This window comes from Rhea americana, unplaced genomic scaffold (genome assembly GCF_003343005.1).
Source record: "Rhea americana isolate MKP2758 unplaced genomic scaffold, rheAme1 scaffold_173, whole genome shotgun sequence".
NCBI classification, from domain to species: domain Eukaryota; kingdom Metazoa; phylum Chordata; class Aves; order Rheiformes; family Rheidae; genus Rhea; species Rhea americana.
In genome coordinates this window covers 1,588,242-1,614,467 of record NW_028185850.1, presented here as the reverse complement: position 1 = coordinate 1,614,467, position 26,226 = coordinate 1,588,242, and the positions used below count along the sequence as shown (strand labels likewise).

General features: G+C 35.2%; 1 protein-coding gene across 1 annotated transcript in view; it reads right to left on the bottom strand.

The window, feature by feature from the left end:
- TTC27 (tetratricopeptide repeat domain 27) overlaps window positions 1–26,226 on the bottom strand; it is a 140,345-nt gene that overhangs the window by 8,020 nt on the left and 106,099 nt on the right. Inside the window, exons 13-17 of the mRNA XM_085301181.1 lie at window positions 21,802–22,029; window positions 13,022–13,120; window positions 11,110–11,162; window positions 6,939–7,104; window positions 242–439 (exon numbers count right to left, since the gene is read on the bottom strand). Coding sequence (XP_085157307.1) covers window positions 242–439; window positions 6,939–7,104; window positions 11,110–11,162; window positions 13,022–13,120; window positions 21,802–22,029 — 744 coding nt within the window. The remainder of the gene's footprint in view (window positions 1–241; window positions 440–6,938; window positions 7,105–11,109; window positions 11,163–13,021; window positions 13,121–21,801; window positions 22,030–26,226) is intronic.

Sequence of the window (26,226 nt, the reverse complement as noted above, 5' to 3'; positions counted from 1 at the left end):
AAAAAAAAAAAAAAAAAAAAAACACGACAGAAACTGACATGAAACATCTTGCTCCTCTTAACAAGTACAAACATTTGTGTGCTGTGGAAACAGCAGAAATTAAGCATATACAAACACTAAAGCAAAGCATGTCTGAAAGAGAAGCATGCATGTCTTACTACAGTATTTAGTACATTAGAGAACATAAGGCTTCTGATGTAAGCTTGTAGCCATGAAAACTTAAACTTCACAATATATTTACCTTTTCAATATCTTCATCACTATCATTCTGTCCACTTCCATAGAGTCGGGCGTAAAGTCTCCAGATCTCCCCATCATTTGTCACTCGTGAAGTCACTCTGCCCAAGAGCTCTTGCAACTTCCCCTTCAGTCCACTCACCACTTCTCCAGCCCGATCAGCCATTCCATCCACTACTGCCCTCACCAGAATAGCCAGCACCTTGCAAAAGCAGCGGGAAAGAGCTTTCATTTCGACTCGAATCAACATCAGTAAGTAAAATGAGCATCTTGATATCTGAGCATCTTGATATCTGTAATATTTGCTATTAATGATTCATTAAAACACAAATGTAGTACCATATGACAAATACAGAGTTTACAGTGAAATACATTATGGGAATAATTCAACTCATTGAAGCATCATCCAAAAGATTCTGTTGTTGGTGAAGGTAGGAGCTAAGGAGGAGTTAGCCTGGCAGGCTAGCGTGAAAGAGACTACAGAAAGATAACTGGAACTTGTGGCAGTATCACAATGATATTTTCACCTTATAATCTGCTCATAAGAAAGGTCAGTATACAGCTGGAACTTGATTACATTTAGACAATGGAAGACACTTGTTTATAGGACCTCTATTTCATTAACTGCAGAAATTGAAAGGTGTAGTGCATGAGATGGGAAACTGGGAGGCAACTGAATACTACTCTGGAAAATTCTCRTGATAAATGACTAGTCAAGTCACTTAAATCAACCTTTATACAAGTACTCATTCAATGGCCTTATTTTCTGAGCCACTGGCTTGAGAATGTGGGATCTGACCTGCAGAAACTCCRAGTACTTGCAGCTGCTGGTGAACTCAGTGGGAGTTGTGATTTCCATATATGAAATGCTACATATCGCCAAGACTCCCAGAAAAAACAAACAAACAGAAAACCCCAAACCGACCACCACCGATCTTCATGTCTTCAAGACTCCAAACTGAATACTTAGAATCAGAAGATAGTTTCATTGTGCTTCAGTTCCTTATCAGTAAAATAAGAAATAGCAAATGTAGATGGATTAAGACATGGGAACATATGGTGAATTCAAATAAAACTCATACCGGCTGTGGCTTATTAAATGAGAACTAACTGTCCTGTGTAGTGCATGAGAAGGGGAGACTGATGATAAAACAAAATGGTAGTCTTGTACAGCTAGCACTCAAGATGAGCAAATAAAWGATGTATAAGCAGCCTCCACGCTGGTACTTCCTAACTTCTAAGACTGATTTGGCAACCTTAGTACACACTTCAACACTTTCGTTCATGTGATATTAATATTTTCAATGAAATCACATAAATAGCAATATTAATAATAAGACATTAATAAAAATTTTTCAAAGATTATTTATGAATACCCTATAACCACTACTATTCTAATAAAAGTAGGACACAGCTGCATCCTAACAAGCTAAGAKGCAGCTTAGTGGCAGAAAATAATGCAAAATTTATCACAGTAGCAAAGCATATTACACTTAAAATAAAAACATACTATTTTTAGTATTTGTGATACATCATGCTCCTAATACAACTTTTCTTCTACAGAATAACTCAATTACCATACATCCCAAGAATCGTTTACTGAGTTCTACCAAACATGGTAAACCCTTGGCTAATAACAATTAATTAAGAATGGCTAATGGTCTTATGAAGTATATCTATGTAATTAACAGAAGAATAAAAGTAAAAAAAAGTTACTTGCCTCCAGTTTCTTTTCAAAATTCATATGAAACTATAGTAGCAGAAACATTCAAATATTAGCTAAGCAAACAACCCCCTTCCCCTCAAARCTTTGTGTATAACTTTATAAAAATAATACGACAAAGCAGGCATTTTTTCCCTTTCCATTCTTATAAAAGAAAGGCTCAACTTTTCACTCAAGATGATRGAAAAGATGATCAATTATTACTTGTCCACAAGTTTGGAAATTCATACTGCATTTGTGTTTTGTAATTTCAGRGATTAAAACCCAGCATTAGGAAATAAAAAAAGGTATTCTATAATTATTTGCTACAAAAATACCAGCAAGTATTGGCATTTCTGTTATTATCGCACCATTCTAAACATTATAAAATAAGTGAATGAAGACATATTTAAATATGTTCTATTCTGAAAAGGAACTAAAAGTAGTCTTGGGCGTTCCATTAATGTACGTGCGACTCCTCAATCAATTTCTCAGTCGATAGTAAGAAAATTGCATCTCAAAGTCCTAGAAGTTAGTTCAGGTGAATATCACCTGTAGCTCTTAGGAGTTTTATAGCTGACATTTTACCTACACATGAAAAGTTTCTTCAGTCAGTAGAATTTAGCTACTGAAAAATAACCTTCATTCCCATAAAGTTCAGGCTTTGCTTACACTCTCATCATAATCTTTTTTTTTTCATAATTCATCATCTAAAGCATTAGCATTACAGCAGTTAAAATAAAACCAGTATGAAAGCCTGGATTAAATGGTCCATTAAATACTAATGAAACATTAACGCTACTTGGCTGTGCCTAGTTGTTAGATAATGCTACTTAGAATTGCATGTGAATTGTACTAATCATCAAAAAATACGAGCAGTCTAAGCAAGCTTTCCATGATTAGAGCATTGCTTTAAGTGTTAAGCTTTAATTCATTTCTTTGAGAGATTTTAAATTGCCATATACACTAAACTATCCCAAGAAAACTATTTTTTTTCTTTATGCCTCTTCTAATGAACTGTGCCCCATATGACCACTGTGAAGAGAATTCGTGTTTAACATGTCATGTTATCTGCATTCTTCTTCCTCCTTTGCTTTCGTGAATAACATGTGTTTACTAAAAATCTAAACAAAACCCATCAAGCTACAAACCCTTGACAGAAACAAATGGAACCACTTTTAAATGTCATGATTGCTCTCAGTTAATCTTCATTCCACAGTTGCTGTTCTCCAAACAGCTCATTTCATTTAAAAATGCACTTGACCAAAACATTTTTAAAAGCTTCATTAATGCTAATCAAACTTGAGAGAGCTCATGTAAAAAAAGAACCCTCAGATATCAGGTCTAAAACGTCAAATCTGCAATCTATGAGATCTCCCTTCCCAAATTAAAGTTTATAATAAAGACAATTGGCAGTAGTGAGCTACTTACAAGAAAGAAGCTTCCTGAAGGTCCTACTYTCTTATCCTCAAAATTACTTCGAAATACCTTGCAACCTTTTATTRCAAACAGTCTGCTGAAATGAGGATAACACAGGATGGAAAGGGTAACAGAAAGCCTTTATGTTAGCTACTAGAGAATATAGCAYTGGTAGAGAGGAGACATTTATCCATACTTTTGGATTCATATTCATTGACAGTACAGGATAAAGATCTGGTTTCTGAAAGCAGTGTAGCAAAACACCTTTTCCACCCACAAAATAACTTTTGTTATTCTTGGAGCAGTAACACTACAAGTAAAGAAGGTTGCTTGCCTCCAAAAGCATGCATGTGGTGCGAAGTTGTGTGATTAGCAGTTGCAGAAATCTCTTGGGTATATTTATAGCCTCAGACTAATAATTCAGAGGCTAAACTGACATTATACCAGTTAAGGCTTTCTCTTCCAGTCCGTTAAGTGAACCATGACTGATCTATTAGCTGAAACTGTAAGCTGTGACTATCAAAACTTGCCAGTTGCTACGGGTAATTCAATGAGCCTTTACCCTTTATTGCATAACATCTGTATCGAAAGTTTGCAAGGTCTATTTCTCAGTAAGTCATGACAATAAAAAGGAATATGGAAATTGGAAATTTTTAAAATGTTTTGTTTTCATTTTATTATCTAATAGGGCAGACAAGAAAAAGAGCCAATGTCTTTCTTCTGTCTACAATAACGTTACAATTTGAGTATCATCATCAAGATTGTCTCTAAATATTGTTCTACGTTAACACACTGAAGTTTTGATGTTGAAAATGTAAACATTCTTATAATAAAACTAGGACTTAGCAGCTATGCAGGAAAAAAGGTAAGTTAGTGAACTTTTAAAAACACAGCCATTTAATAACAATGCTAAAATGAAGAAGCCTATAATCGCATGTATCACTTCATGACACTTAAATCATGTCACATGTAAGTGTACAGCTATTTAATTTATATGTGAAAATAACTGAAATATTTCCTTTTTCAAGTTCTTTCTGCAGAATCTGTATATACATATATTCAGCCTTGTAATATCTTGATCTCAGAACTTTTTGCCAAAAGGATGACATCATTAAATAACTAGAATAGCTCTGAAGCAAAGTTTCCCAAAACTGCATTCTGTACTCTAACTAGAATAAAAAAAGATAGCAATGACTGAAATCAGAAATGAAGATATGAATATCTTAATGATGGTTTAAAAATATGACTGGATACTATATTGAAATAAAAATCTCATGTAATTACGTAAACCAGGAACATTTCAAATCACAATCAACTGCACACTGGTTGTTTGATGTATTCAGTCTCCCAAGGGTAATCTTGTAGTAATTATTATGCTAGAAGTGATTGGTATGTGAAGGTCCCTCGCTAATTTTCTGTTTTCACAAAGAACTGGAATCAATGATTCAGCCATTTTCTTCCACTGCTATGCATATTTATTCTTCTGGATTTTTAAATTCCTACAGCCTTGCTTGCTACAACGCCTTCAACCTTGGTAGTCCATAAACTAAGACCTATGATGACCACAGCTACTAAATATAACCTGAAGGAAGATCATACTGTGTTGCGTGAAAAGAGAGATAACATGTTTCTGCTTATCCATGATCATAATTAGTTAAATTATAAATGCACAAGAGGATCACAGAGTATCTCCATTTAAAATATGCCAATTGGCAAATAGGAGAAGCTCAGAAATTAACAGTGAGCTTTGTAAGGAACCTCACCAGAAGCTTTTAGTTTTATATGTTTTTTTTTTCCTTCCTAAGAGAGTATTCTTCTCTTCCTTGTAAGGCTATTGATTGAAGTCTTTTTGAAATTCTTTAATTAGGCTCTCAGGTTGGCTTTTAGCCAACCAAAAAAAWTGTCCTATTGAGCAAATAGTATTAGAAGTTATGACAAAACCCAGAAAGCACTTTAGGTAACAGGAAACAAAGTTAGTTGAGATGCMATTAAAAATTTTTAAATACATATCTGTACTTCTGTGTAAAATTGATAATGTATTTTTAAAAGCTATGTAGGAACAAGACAGAAAGAGAATTATAAAACAAAAATAGAAATTTAGCTGAAACAATATCCCCAAACTTTTTAATTGACTATGTTGCATGAAATTTGACAAAGCACACTTTAAGCAGTATATATTATCTCAAAATACGTAAAATGACACATAAATGGAGCAAACTGGTCAGCTCCTGCTCAGGTATCAATCTGATGAAAGCAATGCTAGAGGTAGTCTACTGTTGCTCATAAAAAAAACCAAAAAACAAAACCACAACATTAAAAAAGCCAATGAACTACAAAACTACAAGAGGTACCATGAACAAACACAGGTCATCTGATACAACAATCCTATAGGCATCAAACCTGCTAATATTTACCATGGAGACTACCAGAGAGGACTATGTTTTCCACAGGCACCTAGCACAAAGCAAGTTTAAGGGAGGCCTTTTAATGTTCAGCCATATCAATGCTAAAAAATTTTATTCACGTAGAATGCTATCCTGTTCATGGAGGGCTTTTTAGTAGCTGTTAGTAGTGTACTCATGTACAACTTGTTGTTCAAAGTAATCCGAAAAAAGGTTTTTAAAAATCCAAGAACAAACAAGATATTTTCACAACAATAAGTAATTTTATCTGTTCAATGTCCTTATCACTTAACTTAATCTCCCAAGACCCAGAAAAGCTAAATTTAATCATCTTATGAGATAAAAATTAAAAAAATAAAGGAACTTATACTCCTTGAATCAACGGCCAGCTGCAGATGGGTGCTTTTACTGTGGTACTACAGACAACCTTCCTAAGAGCTCCCAAGCAGCTTGACCAGATCCATGGATTTTGAAAAGGCTTTTGGAGATGTTTTACTGCTCTGCATAAGGGATTCTTTGGCTTGCCTTTCTGATTCATCCAGCTATTTTCACTAAAACATAGAACAAACAAGTCTCCTTCAATTAGCCGGCCTGGACCAGGACCTTACTTTAGGTAAGGTAACATCTCATTTGAAGATGTTAAAGTAGGTTTTTTGGATTTTATCCACAGCTACATTTACAAACACAGAAGTTAACTGAACTTAACTGAACTACAGTGGAAGATGAGGAAAATATCTCCTTTATTTTACTTTGTTCCAGATTATTTATAATCAATCTTCTCACTTTACTGCGTTCAGCCCATGAAACATAACTCACTTTCAAAGACTCATTTGTGGAATTTTCAGATGTATGGGAAAGGCTTACCTTCACTGGAAGCTCTAAGACATAAAATATTTTACTATTTCTGACACTGAGATATGCTGGAACAATGTGGAAAGATGGGGTTATGCATTAAGTTTTATTTAAAAACAGACCTCAAACAACAAGGTTCGTATTTGTCCTTCCACAAAGGCAATGTGGATGCAAGGTTTTGGTTTTTATCCATTTAAAATATTTAATCTCATAGTTCAAATCTCAAAAAGTTAAATGGCTTGCCTACATAGCTTTCATTGGCATTACTGATAACATAAGAACATTTAATGAACTTAGGAAATAATCTAAAATGAAAACTTTCCCACCTCTGTATCCTTGTACTTTTCTTTCAAGTCCATGAGCCGGTGATAAGCTTTAATTGCTTCTGAAAACTCTCCAATATCTGTACTGGTGAGAAGGTAGTTCTCCCAAATTTGCCAGTGCTCGTAGTTGCACTTGAGAGCTTCTTGAAGGGTTCGAAATGCTTTGTTTCTAAATAATAATGAAGAATGAAAACAAAGATTCTATAAATATATTAAAATCAGTTGGTATTGTATCAGCTAAAAAGCTGCCTATTTCAAAAATCTGTTTAGAAAGCAGTGCAACCGAAAATTATGGTTCATAATTTATAATACTGATACATTCTTCTCCTTTGGCAATTACTTCCTATCAGTTCACCAATCAGTATACTGTGTTATGGCTGTTTCCAGGTAATCTCTACATTAGCTCTCCTAACTATATTTTGGCAAAATAATATAATAAAGTAAACGAAAATTGATTATATTTGTGCTATCTGTATTGGTATTTTCTGGAGCTTTACTGGTCCCAAACACTATTAGGGTCCTTTACCAATGCTGCTGCCCAGTGAACTGTCACACAGTGCCAGGAGAGCATGTGGTGGAATAAAGGCAGGTAGAATCTCTAAAGTTGCTGTAAAGTCAGTAACCATCTTCCTCATGTCCACATGGATCCACAGCAGGCAACTGTTTCCCATGCTGTTTCCCAGGGAGAAACGTAATAGTGTTCTGCGGTAAGGAGCATACGACAGTTTGGCCAAATGACATGCACGACCTGAAAGCAGCTGACATCCAGTTTACGGAGGTATGACTTCCTGCAGGACATGYAACCAGTATTGCCACAGAGGAAGCAGAAGGAGCAATCTTAAATCCAAGTAAGTAAATTATAGTTTTCTACTGCCCAAAGCTTTAAACGTACTGTCAAAAGCTAAAAGCTTTGCTAGAAATACAGTATGATATGGTTCTTTGGAGAACAGTATGATATGGTTCTTTTTAAGAGCCTGAAGCTTACTCTCAGCTGGAGAGTCATGAAGCTTAGGAAAAGACACAAAGGAATATATTTATTTAAATGAAAGCCTGAAGCAGGGTTTTCCCAATCTGGTAAAAATCTTTTTGGGAGACTTCTTAAAAGAAATCTCTTATTAAGAAATATCATATAAAAACGCTTTACTAAAATTTGCAGCTCACTTGCTCTATTGCTTGAGTAAAAGTCCTTAGAAGTGCTATCTGTAAAGAAAGACAACTCAAAGAAATTGCTGGTTGAGTTTCAAAAAGAAGAGTGCAAGAGTGCAAGCACCTCGGCCAGGAAAAGGGAATATCTAACTATTGGATCTGTCCATTAAAGGCTTGAAATTGGCTGGATCAGGAAAGAAACATAAATAACTGTCAATCTTAAGCCCAGGGTATAAAATGAGTTACTAAGCATCTGAATAGAGCTGAATAAGAGAATAAAACTATTGAAAGAAAACAGGTCATTTGGAATAGCTGGGACAGAATAGTCCATGGGCAGATTTTCCCATATTCACTCCCTTTTTCTCTCCCTCACATAYACATTCTCATGCTTGCTGCTGCTGAGGGAACATACCAAATAACAGTTGGGTCTTCTCCAATATTAACTGTGTTGGTAAAGGGATTTTAGCCCCAGATTTTGACTTGTTTTATTAGAAAACAACAGATGCCTGCTTCTTCCTCTGTAGATTTTGCTACAAGGGAAGCTGGAATCTGCCACAGTTCTCTAACAGGCTGGAAGACACTTTGGCTAACGGACACAGTTTAATCACCTGGAGAAACTGCGTATAAAACTGCTCTTCATCATCTTCAGGATTAGCCTGTACTATCTCCACCATCTTCYCAAAGAAGTTAATAAGTTACCAGGAGGGTGGATGCTGATCAAAAGGAACCAGGAAATGGAAACAAGACACCAAGGGGATAGGATGTAAAACCTGTTTCTCAAATCATTGCTGTTGCTATGCTAATAAAGTAGTAAATCACTTAATGATGGAGTATCCTCAACGAAAGTAACAGTTAAACCAATGAATATGCAAACAGGACACCCTAGGCAGTACTCCGTGTCACTCTGCCTTGGTAGTCTGCATCTTCCACCCAAAAGACAGAGAGGGCAGTCCCAGTTTGTTCTGAGCAATAGGAGATCKCCTAGATTTCAAAGACCTCCTAACATCCAGAGAAATTCTCTGAGTAAACTAAACAGCAGACTCCGGTTTTATCACAATGAATTTTTCTTGAGGAACTTAAGAATATACATAACTTGTGGACTGTTAAAAAACAAACCAACTTCCAAAGCAACAAAAGACCTTTCATTTGGGTGTCAGCAAGTTGTTTGTGCACACTTTTYAAAGACTTATGCATTTTGTATTTGTCTGCTGTATGAGACTGCACTAAGCCTCACATATATGTACAGCTCTTGAGTGGGTCTGAATTCAAAGCTYAGCAGGAGCAAAACTTGATCGTGATGAGAGAATACAAGAAAACAGTTAACTTTATTATCTTCTTTTCCTTTTTCCTATTTTYCTTTTTTTTGTTTTGCAAGTAGGCATGCAAAATAAAAATTTCCACTCACCACTTCTCTGTCCCCAAAATATACTGAAGGTGTGTGCATTGCATAAGCTGAGATTTGGGCTCATAATGCAACAGATGTCCATTGTTTTCAAAGTGGGTTAAACTAAATCATAGAGTCTTTATATATATCACTACACAATTAGTTCGAAGTAGCTATTCTCCAGCAAAGGCAGACCACACTCACGCATATAATACTGACTTAATATCCCTTGCACACATATTCCTATCCTATGTGATTCATGTGGAGAAAAACTCAAAAAACTGTTTCTCCTTCTTACTATTTTTGATATGATATCAAATAGGTTGCAAGTTTTGCATGCATTTATCATGYTAAAATCACAAGAGTAAAATCATAGCAATAAAATTAAATCAATAAAGTGAAACTAATCACTCAGTAGTTTCTCAGCCTCATAGTAGATGGATAATTGGAAAGGTGATTTTGATTAAAGACACTTCCATGAACCAAGTATAAGCCACCCCACTAAGCATTTAACATATCCTTTGAACTTTATGCAAAAGAAATAGGAATCTTTCACAAGCAGTCTAAGATAAGAGGAAGAAACTTTAAATGAGGAGAATGACTTCTGAATAAATGTGTAATCATCTAACTTTAAAAATTAATAAATGAGACATAGTATGATTTGATAATTAAATTGTGCATTCTCTTCAAGATACTGCTGAAGACACAAGGAACTTCTGGAAAGGTAAAACAAGCTCTTTATTTCTCTTACTCTTTTTAGTTTAAGTAGTCATTTTAACCTTCATTTTTTTCTTCCCTCCTGTTCCTGTTATCATGTCTAARCATCTCTTGATTTGATTTATTAGTTGCCACCTGTTTCCTTTGTGTGTTTTTGGTTTATCCTTTCATGTAAGCTTACCATTCTTTGTCAACCTTTTGGTTTGTCTCTTGAATGCATAACCACATAAACTGATGTCAGATTTTCAAACAGGGAGTTTAATTTTTTGTATCGATAAGGTTTTTAAAAAATATTTTATTCTACTATTTCATTCTTTCGGGACAGGTTATAATGTGAAAATTCTTCTGAAACATTAAGTTCTTTCAAGTATTCTTTTACTACAATTAACTGAGATACAAAAATAAGAAGGCAGTCCATTTAGGTCAAAGCCTCTTATATTAATTTGCAGGGAAAAGAAGAAGCAAGCTATTATGTGTGTAGACCTCCATCTGCTTTCATGATATGAAAAATAAACTGCCTGTTTTTCCCTCAAATCTCCCGAAATTAAGGTGGTATGAATTGATAGAGATCTAAATACATATTTTGTTTCARATGGACACATCTTTTTAACTTCATAGTCAAATAAGTTTCCAACTTCATTATGAATGTTTGGCACTGGCTATATGTACTATGTAATTAAAACTTTTAACAAGAAAGAAGTGTAGGCTTAGTAATTGCTACTTTTTTAAAGCTTACGAAAAAAGGAAGCTTCCTGAAAAAATGAAACAAGTATCATCAGATAATCCAAGCTGGGAGAGAACTGAAGGGATGAGAATCAGGATAAATAAACTAACTGCATTATGAGAACAAAAAACTAAATGTCAGAAGAAGAAAAAGCAAATTATTTATTTTGGAAACTGTATCTTCTAATCCTTTTGAGTACTTACTTCTGTTTTAATCTGATATATGCAGTTGATAAATTGTTCCAGGCCTCAGCATTCTGTAATGACAAAAGGAGAACCACCACCTAAAATTATTTACTTATATTACACTTATTAAAAAATATGTAAATGAAAATACTATTATATCAATTTCACTGATTACACATATTAACACACATTAACATATTACAATGTAGTCAAAATATTGCATTAAAACAGAAAATACTGAATTAAAATATGAATAAGTATTACTGATTAAAGCAACAATCAGAAATATAAACAGTTCGTTAAACTCTCTTCTTGTTGGAATATGCTATGCCAGCTCTTGCCTTCAGTTTAAATTGTAAACAGGCATCTCTTCTGGATCTGGCTGGGATGGCTGGAGATGTTAGTGCTTCCAGCAGCTCCTCATTTCTCACTAGCTGGAATTTACTTACCCACATARCTTTGTTAGCAGGAAAATCATCTGAATGCATCTAATGCATTTCAGGCAAAACTAACAGGGTCAATTCTAACTGTGTTTATCAACTGTTTTAGCTGAAAGGGATTAGTAATTTGAAGCCACACAACTGAAGTCAGCAACGTGGCCACTAGTATAAATTTAAAGAACACAAGCTGGGTATTTCAGTGAAATACTCTCTTGTGCTGAGGACTACTCTCAGGCCTATGGAGCATTTAAATCATGTTGGGAAACCTTTTTGAGGCTTAGTTTAAATAGTCATTTAAGTAGTCACATTAAGTCATGAAAAGAGTCAGGGCATTGTTGCAGATTGTTGCACAGGGACAGGTTTTACCTCCACAGCCAAGAGCCAGCTCAGCATCCTATACTTGCATAATAAATACTACTTAACCTAGAAGTCAGTTGTCTTGTTTGTATAAAAACAGGCAAGTATGAGCGCCAGACAGGTAAGCGAACACAATTTCAGTACCCACTTGGGACTAATCTACTGTGTTGAAACAGATCATGTCAACATGTAAAACAAAGCAAAACTTCCATGTAAGTACAGGCTTATCTGCTTTTCTTTTAAATAAGTTCTTTAGTTTTAGTAATACAGAAAATAGAATATTGTGTCACCTTGTTTGTTCTCTTATTATTTTCCCCCCTCCAAAAAGAATGAGAAACTGTTTCTGTGAAGTATCATAGAGACGTAGCCRGTAACATAGAATCATAGAACGGTAAGGYTGGAAGGGACCTGGGGAGATCAYCTAGTCCGACCCTCCGCATAGCCCATACGGGGACTGAACCCGCGACCTTGGCATTAGCAGCACCACACTCTAACCAACTCAGCTAAACCTGCYCCCAAGGAGGTAACACCAACTGTATGTCAGCAACATAGTGGCAGTCAGGTCTTTGGACAAAAAAGTATAGCCAGTACATTCCCAAGAGGTAATCCAGTTGTCATTTCTGCAATCTCTGCAGTCATACTCCAACTGCAATGTTGTGCACACACTTCCCTCATACATCCTGAAATACTGGGTGACAAGCTCCACTTTGCCTGTGCTCATGAATTATACTAGTCACAAATTTACCTGCAAACACAACTAATTTGACATTTTTTCAGGAGAATTTGATTACTTAGAGGACTAAGCATTTTAGCTTAGTGTTTTATCCATCTCTCTAGCTCTACTGATGGTCTGCGCATTCCCTTTCCTCTCTGCTGTAGCAATGTATGCAAGCATAAAGGACTTGTATGCTTAAACATTTTTTAACATTCACACGCATACTTGGACACTGTTAAGTATTGGGCAAGTATTTTTATGATGCCTCACGAGGAAAATATATCCTTTATGCAAGTTTGATTTATTCAAAGGGCTAAGTTTTAAACAAGATTTTTAGTATTGCTTTGTTTGTTTATAATGAAAACATCCTTGTTGCTTTTAGATAAGCCATCTCAGTCTCTTGCTGAAATGTACATACATCTGGTTCCAATGTCACACAGCGCTGAAATGCTTTGGCAGCACCTTCGTAGCCTTCTAAAGCAATGTATGCACAGCCCAAGGAAAACCATACACCTAGCTGGAGAGAAAAAAGAATGATTAGATATATACTTATATACTTCAGCACAAAATAAATCATTTTGCCTGGATCCTCAAACTTGCACTACTCTTGTTGATTCTACCCGATTTTCAGCTACAATAATAGTACTGCATTGTTATAAATAATATCTTGAACACAGAATATATGAAAACCTTCAGTCAAAGTATTTAATAAAATCAGAAATAGAAAAGTGATGATATGGGAACCACTTCATCATATGTGAAGTGCTTTTTAACAGCACATCTTCATTTTGAAAGAAAGTGACTGATACTAAGAGGTTTTCATACTCTGCTTTAACTTGCAAAAAATCCACATTCCCTCTATAATATTGCTATTATGTCAAATGGTATATGTGAGAAAACATACTTCGGGCAAATCACTTTTATAACCAATTTCAGAGGACTGAAAATGGGCAATTCAAAATTATAGCTCTTTTAGCTTGTTAGAATATTCTTTAACTCATAATGCAATGTTTAGAAACATAAATGGGGAAAAAACATTTAGTCATGTCTCATTTTTTGGAATCTCTTTTATCTATCCACTTTCTAACAGTCCCACATTTCCACACCAGATATCTAGTAACCCCTTTGCCACTTTCTAGGTTGGAAAGGTGGAGGAAGAGATGGGAGGACTCAGTATGAAATTTAAGGCTAGCTCTAACTGTACCACTCAGACWGCAGTGCAGCTCAGGCTGCAGAGTTAAAACGAGGCTTTTGCAAATGGTGAGAGAAAGAATCACTGCATTTCTTACTCTTCAAATACTGCAATTGCAGCACAGTCTTACTTAGGGGCTTGTGCTTCCAGCACCTGATTGACTGAAACTCCTATTTTCATTTTTTGAGGCAAAGTGAATGGCTACATATCTCAGAAACTACCTTAACAATGCTTAAATTTTTTTATTCTTCTCTCAAGGAAAAGTTACACAATACAAGTAGAATGTAAATATTTTATTTCTGTGGGGAAAAGCTATATGCCTAGTTAAAATCATTATATCACTGCAAAAAATAGACAATTTTCTTTTCTTGATAGTTTGAAACAAAGTATTGTGTGCAGCTGTAACTAAGCATGATGATTTGGACTGAAGGGAAGAAATTTGGGAATTAGCATGATGGATAAGGTTGCAAAAGGTGTCCAAAAGGGATTTTTTTAGCAGACAAGGAGAGCGAGATGAAAAGTCTCTGGAGTGGGAATCAAGACATGGAACTATGTGATGAAAGAAGAGTAATTTTCAGAAACTCGATTGTTTCTGAAATGTTACAATACTGAGGTGCAAAGTATACAGGAAATGCATTACGTCACGCTGATAGAAGAGTGTTGCCATATGTTAAAGAAAACTTCAGAGTGAATCATATATCAAATAACTGTATAAACAAACAGAACTGCTATGGATTAAAACTTCAAACTTAAATAAAAAACCAGCGTAAAGACTGCATCACTGAATATTTGGCTAAGATGGTGAATGTAACATATTGAGGGAGATCAGAAGTCTGTGATAGTAGAAAAATCATAAATACATGGAGATTTTATTTACTCTATATAGTTTAGTAAATATCATATTAGATGCAATTCCACAACTAAATATTTTAGACATGAAAAAGCTGGAAAGAAGACCATACTTACCTTGATCCTGACTATTAGTTAAGGATCAAGTTCAAAATGTTACTATACAACAGATGTTTTGTTGTAACATAGCTAGATTCAATAGTCCTCCAATAACAAAGTGAAMACATTTAGTAAAGATTATATTAATTTTAAGAACGACTTACAAAGAGAGCATTGTGTTAAAAACTAAAAGAGACAGCTAAAATAGTAAATGTTCTGCAGAAGATGTGAAATCTATTTACATAGGAGAAATTTCTGCACTTGGAACAATGGCATATTAGTGTTCAAAAAGGTTCTAAATAGTTAAAAGAGTTAAAAAGCAAAATAAAGGAGTCTATTAGGAATAGGACAACATACTGAAAAAGCTGATGAGAAAACTCACAGGTTAAATAAAAAAAAAAAAAAAAAAAAAAAAAAAAAAAAAAAAAAAAAAAAAAAAAAAAAAAAAAAAAAAAAAAAAAAAAAAAAAAAAAAGAAACAAACCTTGACATGCACTTGTTAAAGGCACAATGTCCTTCTCCAAACATGTCCAAAGCAGAACACTGTATCTTGGTCCACAGGACCAAGAAATAACCAGACTGAAAAAGAAACACTTAACACTAGTGCAGGAAAAATTTCGTGTGTTCACTGGGGAAGAGCTTGTGGAGGCTCACCACTCAAGGGTCTCCCCTATCCGAATACATCTGTAGTGAAGGGCTTTCTTAGGTTAGTGCAGAAAAGACTATAGRACAAATAACAAAATGAACTGTAATGAGTCACCACAAACTTTAAAGAATCTGAATATAAAACAGTTGAATGCAGGAAGTGTACGGGGAGCTACAAACTGATAGGGCTGATGTTTCCGTCAGGCAAATTAGTTGATATTCTGCTAAAGAGCATTATTGGACATACAATATACTTTATTGGGGAACAGTCAAATTCACCAAGTCTGTTACACTTTTCTGAAAGTAGTAGAATGGGCTTGAGTCTAATCGGATTCCAAAAGGTATTTGACAAAGCTGCCTCACCAAAAGCTTTTAAAGAAGCGACATTGCCATGGGATAAGAGAGGAAGTCCTTGCACAGGCAAATAATGACAAGACAGGAAACAAAGGGCAGGAGTACATTGACAGTTTTTACCATTTCTTCTAACACAGAAAAGTAAAGTAAGGACCTTCAAATGAAGCTAGTAGTTCACAAGCTGTGAAATAACTCCTGTGGTTATTTTGACAGTCAAARCTGCAGAAGCTAAGTATTCATACACACTCAGAGGATGACTATGCAGACTCAAAAAAAAGCATCCATGGCTACTAACCATAAAGATGTTACCCCTGGATGAGGAAGTCTTTGAACTACAAATCTTTGAGGCTGCTGGATTAAGTTTGTCTTGTTCCTTTACTCTCAAAAACATCCAACCATTATCAGGCATGATATTGCCCCGGATATAACCTTACCTTACAGCTGTTTTTATATAGTGAATACAACCCACGTTTGTCACTTCAAGATTGAAATTCATTTTGTATATGTCTGCACTCAAAAAGCATGTGGAAGCTGAACCTGACACAGAATTTAGCTGCTTAATTTTGCATCTTGCTAATATAAAAAGATGTTAGCCCATGATCTGCACTAGCAACTWGCCTTTTGCTGTACAGAATTCAATCACTGAAAAAGCATAATCTTTCAGTGCACATCACACATTTAATTGGCAAGCAACTTTGAAAATATCCACCCAACAAATTCTTTTGACCTGTAAATTCGTCARGGGCCTTTGTTACTTCATTTGGAATTGCAGCTGCAGACCCCAGGCAACAGTAACGACGACGCTGGGTAACAGAGGAAGCGTGCCTTAGGAGAACTAAGGCACATTTTCAAGACCCACAAGGAAATGAATCAAATTGCCTTTAACCTATCATAGCACTGAAACAGTATTTTGCTGTCCTTAGATATCTAGAAAGAGTACATGAATTTCTTCCAGTATATGAGAAGGGCAGTGATTTTTTATTATTTCTTTAGAGTACAGTTTAAGGATAGATTTAGAGCTATTTTATGTGGAAAGAATGATAAGAATGCCCTTTTTATTAGGCACAGCATAAATCTGCTGATTCTACTGGCTGATGTAATAACTACTCCAAGGAAAGTGACCGACTGAAAGGTAGTGTATGGAAAAATTTGTTAGAAGTTCAAAAAAGAATCTTGTCACCACTTGTAGAACTAGGTTAAAGTTTCTTTTTGGAAAAAAAAAAAAGCAGCACGTTGGCTACTTATTGGAAAAACAGATGAAAAACTGTAAAGTTTTCTCCTTTTTAAGAATGAGGACAGTGACCAGCGAAAGATAACAATTTAGGCTCAAATCCTTTATTAATTCTTGCCATCAGGAATTTCTAGACAAATTTCTAGTAAGTCTAAATGATTACAAAAGTCTAAACAATTCTCTTGTATCCATGGGAATACGTTTCCAAAATAATCTATTAGCTATAATAAATATAGCTAAATAAATAATTAAAAGAACATACACATTAGAGAATTTTTTTTGCATTTTAAGAAGCTCCTACTATTCATATATTGCAAATATACACACATTTTTTTCCAGAATCTAGTAAACTTTTAAGTAAAATACTCACAATGGTGCTAATTTAGAACTTGATTTAAAATGAAACAATCCATACCCTGAAGAGAAAAATTAGTCTTCACAGTTAGTAATTACAATTAAATTCTAAGAGTTCTGCTTGAGCGAAATCCTGTCCGAGTGCATTTAATTACTCATTTCTGGCACAAGTTGTCTACCTGGTAAGTCAGCGTCCTTTGAACACATCGACAGAATGTATTATAGCTTTAAACCAAGTATAGAGTTTTATCTTCTCCAGTTGGAGATTCCAACCCAGCTCTTGTTTATTTAATTTACTTTTATCATTACAGGATGAATGAGAATAAGAATTCTTGAGAATAAGGCTCTCACTGCATTGTCCAAAGCTTTAAATTTCAGATGTAGTTGATGGCAAGCTAACTTCTAAGTGTTTTCCCACATCTGGGAGAGAGGATTGGCCTGCCTTACACCCAAGAAAATTAGTCTGAGAGGTTAGAAGCCAAATAGTSTAGCTCAAAAAAGGATTTTTTTTTTCCTTGAATAAAGTGACATGGTAGTTAAAGGTGTGTGCACAGAAAAATTGCCATGAACATTCAATTTCTGGAAAAATTAAACATGATATGTGACTGGATATAGAGAACCATACACTGCTCAGGGCAAGAACTAACAAATCTGTTACCTAACAAGCTGTAAGCTTTGCTATGTGGACTTCAACAGCTGGAGAAATGACTGCGTAAGCTCTTTGATCCCTCCTCTTTCCCCAACCCACTGGAATTGTCCCAGTCCATCCTTGCAAGATGCTTTCAGTGAAAACGCAGGAGAAATCCAGCTGTCACTCATTAGGTACATACTGAAACAAGTACATTTGTGTGTGGTAATGCTAATGAAGGTAGGTTTCAAATATATTTGAACTATAAGATTTGAGGTCCTTTGTGGATTCTCCAAAGTCTAATCTGGTGTTCGGCTCATATTGCATCGACCTACTTCTAAAATCTTCATCAAATTTGACTGAAGTTGGCCAAAGAGCAAGCAAATATAAAGAAGGGTTGACACAGAATGATCTCACCCACTAAATATTTTCGGGAATCATTTGTTTCAAGTCTAGAAAATCCTTTCTCCAAAAAGGTTTCTTATAACAAATAAAAGAAAGATTTAATTTCTTTGTAATAGGAAGTCTTTGTTTATCTGACAATTCATTCTCAATTCTGGGAACACTACATTAATCTCTTCCTTATATTAAAGCTCCCAAATCTAAAATTACCTGCCTCTCTCCACAAGACATCCTGGAATAGGAAATAATTCATTCCTATGGTGACCGAATATAGATAGACTTTAGAAGACAGTGATGTGTCAAATCCACACCATCCAGTTGCTCAATCTATTTGTTTGAAATAATTCTTCTGAATCTTTAATAGAGCTTCCTGAGCAACAAGAGGAGGAAATGTTCATTTTCCTATATGGACTGGACTATTTTTCTTGGGTTGCCTTTCATTTTAAGCTTCCTTTGGGTAGGACACAACCCCCCCCCCCCAACCAAACAACAACAACAACAAAAAAAAAACCTCAGCAGCGTATTTTTTAGTTTTGAACTCTGCAGGCCAACTTCTGCTGCCCTTTAGTCAGAAGTCCTCCTGATTTTAGTAAGAGTCTTACCTAAGAAATAATGTTTATATTTTGGCACTTCCTGAGGCAGTAAGGGAGGTAGAAAACAAGGGAAATTGTTTTTGTTCCTTTTTGCTTTACATTCTGAGGTGTATATAATTACAAGTTATCTGGAGTTCATTTGAATAGGAGCAGGACTCTGACTCACTGGAAAAACATACGTTACTGAAATACTGAACAGCTTTGGAATATATGATTCGAAAGGCTAGGGGGCCTTCAAAATTTTCCTAAGGTAGAAGTGCAATAGGTTACGTGGAACTCAAACCAGCTTATGCAGTATTCTTTGGAAGGAAAAAAACAATATCTTACCTTCTCRCTGACCTAGTAACAGGTACGAAGGGCATAATGCACAAACATAAAACAACCACAAAGGGGGTTTTAAATTCTCAAGACCTTTCACAGGATGGACCTTATTGGGATGTGATTTAAGAGTGGCTGAGAAAATGAAGCATCTGTCTGCAGACGAACAGTTTGCAAAGGATCTGTCAAAATCTGTCAGCATCATCAAGAGAAATCTCTTGACAGAGGCTTCAGTTTTGATGCACTATTGTAATAAAAACTACTGTCACCACACAAGTTTAACACAGTGCTACTCCAGAGTAGGACAGACCAGAACATTTGATAATGATTTCTGTGGATTACAGAGMTGTGAGTTTTTACCTTCTAAAGTGAATAGAGGAAAAGACAAGGTAAAAAGCTAATTCTGTTAAAATCTCTTGCCCAGCAGAGTAAATGATCAAAAACAACAGAAAATTTAAAAGGAAACTGCTTTAAAGTGCTATTTAAAAATGATTTGATATTTTCAGAGAAGTTTGTTACATTAAGCATATTCATTCCCTAAACTAATATCTGATGTAGAAATGGAATCCTTTAGCTAAGATTTGATGTAAATTAAATCATTTAAATAGTAGACAAGTTGTTTTGTATATGGGTATTTCTATTTTACATTGATACAAATAATATATATTATATAAAATACATAATAATATTATAATTTTTTGATGTTGAGTAACATTCATTTACTATCCGATAGTAATTGGAGGTACTAATTTGACCTCATTATAACAGGTATTTTAAAATGAGCTGGAGATTTAGTAAGATCTTAAAATTTCTCTTAAATCTTTGTTTGGCCAAACACATAAATGCATGCCTTTGTTTACAAGTTTGTTTAGAAGGAGGAAGAAAACGTCAATTATTTTTTTGTTTTGTTTTAAAGGTGTCCAAATCAATCCTTTGCAAAGCTTCTCTTTTTCCTACACTCTTTAAATACATTTCCAACAATAGTTTCTTGAATTTTTTCAAAATCTAGCTGAAGATTGTTCAATAAAGAATTTAATTTAGATGCCAGGTCTTTTCCCCAGGATCATTAGAATACTTTGAAATTCCTTATTCACTGGCACTAGTCACTCAGAAGCAGGAAAACAGCCCAGAATATTTTCTGTGTTTCCCTCTCCACTAAAATGATTCTTCAATAAAGAAGAATCACTGCCCTTGGATAAATTTGCAGTATTCATAGAGCAAACTTCTAAAAGTCTCTCTCTCTAGTTCTCTGTTGCTATTCTCTTCCCATTAAACCTCTTTATCCCTTCCCTTCCTGTAGCTTCTGTTGCTTGGAACAGCTCTACCTTCTATGATCTCTTTTTCTATTACCAGAAGTAGTAACATCTGTTCATAGTTGCTGATATAGACTATTGAAGGTAACTACAGAAGGGAAGGGGAAAGCCATAAATATCTACCACTGTGTTATCCATGAAGGATTATGATTACAACCGTGATTTGCATAGCACTCTTACACTGAAAAAGTTTAAGTCTGGAGAAGGGTCAGCTACAGCTTCAAGTGAAATAAAGCACAAGAAGCCAACAGGGGAAAGGCAGACTTCGGTCTTGGTACACTATTACGTGTTATTTGTTAGACAACTATAGAAAGCATCTAAGCAGTGCACTGTCTRCAGGGAATTCCATCTGCAATCTATACACTAAGTAACGCAAGAGGAAAAATTGGTAATTACATGGATTCAGTAACATCTAAAGGAAAACCTGGACTACTCCAAGCAGTAAGTTGGAACTGTCTTTCTTAATTGGCAAACACTTTTCCTCTTCCATTCAGTCCTGCAGAATGATAATTAATGCTCTTTGGCTTTCTATTAATATAATTCCTAATGCTGTCCCTTGCATCATTCTTTGCAGTAATGACACAGTCTGTTTCCTTGCAAGGACAAGGCTTCCTAAGGACAGCCAAAGGATGGTGAGGTGATAAAAATGCAAGCAGAAGTTTCATTTTAGGTGGCTTCTGAATTGCAGCTGAACTTAGCATACTCTCAAATGCAGAAGAAATTGTATTTTGTAGCTAGAAAATTACATTATGTGAAAAAATAATTTACATAAAGACTAACATAAAGATCACCTGCTGGTAAGAAAGACTATGAAACTATGGTATGTTCATCTTCTCCTGTAGTTTTTAGCAAATGTTTGCGCGTTAGTATCAGAAACTGAGGGACTTAAAGAGGTTATTCAAAATGACTTCCCTCATTTCTTACATTTTTGCAGAACTTATATTACATGCATTATGCCTGATACTTGTTAATGATTTATTTGATTATTATTATTAATTTTCAATGGCTTCATCTCTTTGAAATAGAAGAGCTGTATGAAGTGCTAGTGGCATACAAGGACCTGAAGGAAAAAGGGTGTCTTCGTTTCACTGTGTTACTGGTTTTAGACAGGATTCCCAGTCTCTCATACTTACCACAAGAAAAACTTGCTAAAAATAGTATTAAACTGCTATTTTGACATTTGTGCACAGAATTGCCTTTGTTGTTGCATTGTTTCCCCACCTGCATAGGGTTGATCTGCACCGAACGCTCGAAGCACTCCACACACTGCCTGAACTGCCGGTTGCGGAGGTGGAGGAGGCCTTTGGAGCGCTGCGCTCGGGCGCTGCGGTGCCTCGAGAGCTCCCAGGCCTTGTCGTAGTACTGGGGGTCTTTGAGAACGTCACCAAGCAAACAGTATAGTCCTGGTGTCTCCTTTTTCTCCAGCTCTCTTCTCAGTATTTCTTCAGCCTGTTGAAAAGCAAAGAGAAGTGAATTCCTTAATGGGACAATTAATTGTCTATTAATCACCTACCCGAACAACAGCACTTTAGCATCTTTTAATCATCAGTGAATCGTCAGTGGTTTTTGGTTTAATACCCCAAGAAAAATCTACTCATCAAAGCAAGAAGCAGCTTGCTCCTAGTGTTATATCCTACGGGTGTTTTCTGTCCAAAGAGCAAATACAGTTCTGGAAATCAAACCTACATCCTCCTCTTTGCAATGCAATATCAGCATCATGAAGATCCTCTTATTATATCTGTATTTTTTAATATTTCCTAATAAGTACTCTTGCCACTTCTTTCTCTAACTGTACTTCTCTGAAGATAGTTACTGCCGTTCTATTACGTATGAAGATGGATCTGTCTTCATACTGTTGGTTCTGGAAATGCTATTCTACACAAAATGCAGATTTTACACATTTATCTAAACGTTTAAGATAAAATATATTCAGAACATATACAGCATTATGAAAAAGAAGATASAAGCTGGGTCTCATAGACAGTCTACTGGGCTATAAACAATTTTCAAAAGCTCTGTATCTCAGGGTCACTATCTCATTCTAACAACAAAGTTTTTGTTTCTTTTTTCCAAACAACAGATAGTCTGCCTTGGCCTTTTCAAAAGATAAATAAGCTGGACAGATGATATGTTGTTCATATTGAACTCTTATATCAGTCTCCCTCTGCAAAAATGCAACATATATAATTCAGTGCAGTATAAATCTGCTATTGAAAAGATCTATTTGAACAATCTGAAAATATGACAGATCTAACAAAGCCTACCACAGAATTTGAGTTTGACAATGAAAYGCTATTCATTCTTCTACTATAGCTAGTTTATCTAACAGGAAAGCTGTGTTTATGTCTGCATTCAAATTATTATTGCTTTTCTTGTTCTTATGAGAACTGTTTTCTTTCCCATTCAGATAATCTCTAGAGAATCAAACAAATGGCTGCTATATGAGCCCTCCTCCTCCAATAACTCATTGATCCTATTTGAAAACAATCTATAGTAGAATGACTTCAAATATTTTACTTTATTTTGAAATTTTTAATGTCTACTTTTACCATTTCTTTCTTATTATCACTTCGGTTAAAGAAAGTAGCAGAAATATAAAAGTATACAAATACTTGAAGTGCACAGATATGCAGGGGGGGCATATTTAGACTTGCAAAGGGATGTTTAACCAGCAAAAATGGAATCAAACTAAGAGGAAAATTATGGGCTGAACATCAGGAAAATAAGTTAACAACAWGTGATTTTCAAGTCGCTATGTTCCACAGCTCTTCAAAAACAGCTGAAGAGTCGGTTATTGGAGGCATTTAGAACCAGCCTAGTCAAAGCTCTAGAAAGCACAGCCTAGKAGGAAGGCTCTTCTGGCAGCGGGCACAGTTAGATGGCATTCCTCCCCCTTYTCTGCCTCTACTAATTGCTAAGACAGATTAAAGAAACACATATTAATACCAGAGCTTTAAAATGAATTGTTCTAGAGCAGAAAGAACTAGGCACTCTATGACTGCAGTAATCACATGAGGCACTAAAGGGTAATTTGCCCCCCATCACACACTTCAAATGAAGCAAAAAGACTGAACTTTTGCAGTGTGAACAGCAGCCATGAGGTGAAAAGTGCACTGCACGCTGCTCCTCTGCCTCTTCTGGAATAGGGCACTCCCAGGCTTAGCTCACTCGTCTATGGCAGTGCCTAGTACTAATAATACACTACACCAACAAGCCAACCATTCACTAATAATATTTCATATTTAAAAGCATAAAAACATCATGTTCTGGTCTAAGCTTGCAAGGATTCATTGCCAACATAAATATTTCAGCACAGAGATAAAACATAGAATTAAATAAGCAGAAATCCGACTTTTTCTTCAACTCATTAGCTATCCGATCACCCCTGTGGCATGTTTCAAACCTTCTTATTGCTTAGATCTGTAAAGGCTAAAACAAGTGATTGTAACTAGGAACTAAAAAATTTCTATTCCCGAAACATTTGTCTTCTCCAAAATCAGGGAACACTTTAAAACAGGATTTCTCATTTTTCCACATATTCCTCTCTAAGTTCCTAGTAGACTACTTTCAAAAATGCACATTTAATCTTTAATAAAAATTTTGCTTCTGCAAAGTGGCACATCTTGYCTTGAAAACAGAATTCTTATCAAGAAACATTCTCCACTCAGTTGATACAGTGCATACAAAGGAAACACAAGCCTTAGAGATTTATTTAATTACTCTTACTCATTGAAGAGATTATTTAATTAATTATTAATTGGTCTGTTTCATAATTGAAAAATATCTAAATTAAACAAGCATTGATAAGAAAAGTATCAATAAAAAGCTAACTAAAAATAAAAATTGAAAGCTTATAATCCTTGCTGACTGAAACAAATGTAATTATAACAACACTTTTTCACAGAATGGTCTACACTGAAATGGATGGAAATCAGTCTTCAGCTAATAAGACAGTTGATTTAAACATGAGAAAGACTGAAGCTGTTATCTGGCTTTCTGGATTACTACATCTGATACAAGAATTAAATAGGCAGTGCTTCATAGAAACAATCATTAATAAAAGTTCTGGTTTAAGTGACTTTTCATTACTCACTACAGAGACTCCTAGAAACCAAGTTTAAGATTCCTCCTGCATTTGGCTTCCCAGCCTTGAACTTTCATTTGCCTGTCCCATCCACGTGGTCCCAGCCTTTTATTTTATCTGTTTCGTAAGAGCATCTATACAAGCCTCACGTATTACAATGATCTACCCATTCTATTATACAATACTTCAATCCTCTGCTAGTTTAAATTTCCTAAAATGCTTTCAYCTTTTCTGTTTGGACAGTATTTCCTAGGTTACCAGACAAGTAGCATGAAGAAGGAAAACCGATGATCATGGAAAGAGGTGGTGAAAGGAGAACTCTGAAGTTGTAATTTCATCTTTCTCTATAATTTCATGTATGACCTTGGTCAAGTTGTTTTCTCTTCTTTCTCAGTGTTGTAGCTACATACAGGGAACATTTACCTACTTTCAAAGTGTAGCAGAAATCAGTCAAGCTCTTGAATGATCTCATGTGCTAATYAGCATAGCACTATACTTGACTTTGCTTCTGGAAAGCATTTCCTGAATTTAAAGCTAAGTTTCTGAGTTCTTATTACAATTGTGTTTCCTTGCTCAAATGTTCCGAGAAATTTCTGGATGTTTTCATTCACAAATTTATCTTGTCATGACAAGGAAAATAATGTTTTGGAAGGTGAATTGCTGGGTACATTAGTCTAAAAACAGGCTGCATACGGTGCCGTTTACCCTATTTTAAGGAGATTATAGGGACAGGAGTAGAGCTGAAAACAGCGTTACAAGAGAGAATACCAGCCTGATACTAAAAGGCAGCTTTCACGAATTCAGCAACAGTCAACAGCTACAGTGCTCTAGAAGTCCTGCAAGGTAGCAAGTCCTCGTTTCAATTGGAAGAACTGAAAATTCTTATCTCCAGGTCATCCATCCCTTTTCTTCTTCTTCTTCTTCTTTTTTCTTTCTTTCTCTTTTTTTTTTTTTTTTTTTTTTTTTTTTGGCAGTGAAATAGAGCCATTTTTATTATATTTTCTATTTCAGGTGAGGTTGAGAGACCTCTTATGCCTTAAACCAAATAAAGTTGTCTGTGGTAAATAACTCTCTGAAGATCTCTGAACCTCACTCAGTTAAAGGAAGAGAGAGGAACACAGGGGAGAATCTCACTTTTCAATACCAGTTTTCACTCTACACATGGAGATTAGTGTTTCCTTTTCAACAAGTCTGCTAGAGGAATACCAAAAGTGTAACATTGGAATGACAAGGACACAGAGACTATCAACACACTTTCAGATTTTATAATGCTCTTTTTGTACTGTGCCCTGCTTTGCTTACTGCTTACCACTGTTACTCTTTTATCATCTCACATTATCATACCAGTTTCTACTAATTATGTTCAGTGGACGAAGTAACTGAGTATAGTCATATCTAATAACAATAAAAAATAAAACAAATAATTATAATAAAATATAAATATAATAAAATTTAAATATTAGTGACATCTTACTCAGCAAAATTTATACTGCTGTATTGCCTCTGTTACAATTGAGCAAATTATGATTTTCCAAGTATAGAGCTTTGCATAGCCATATCTA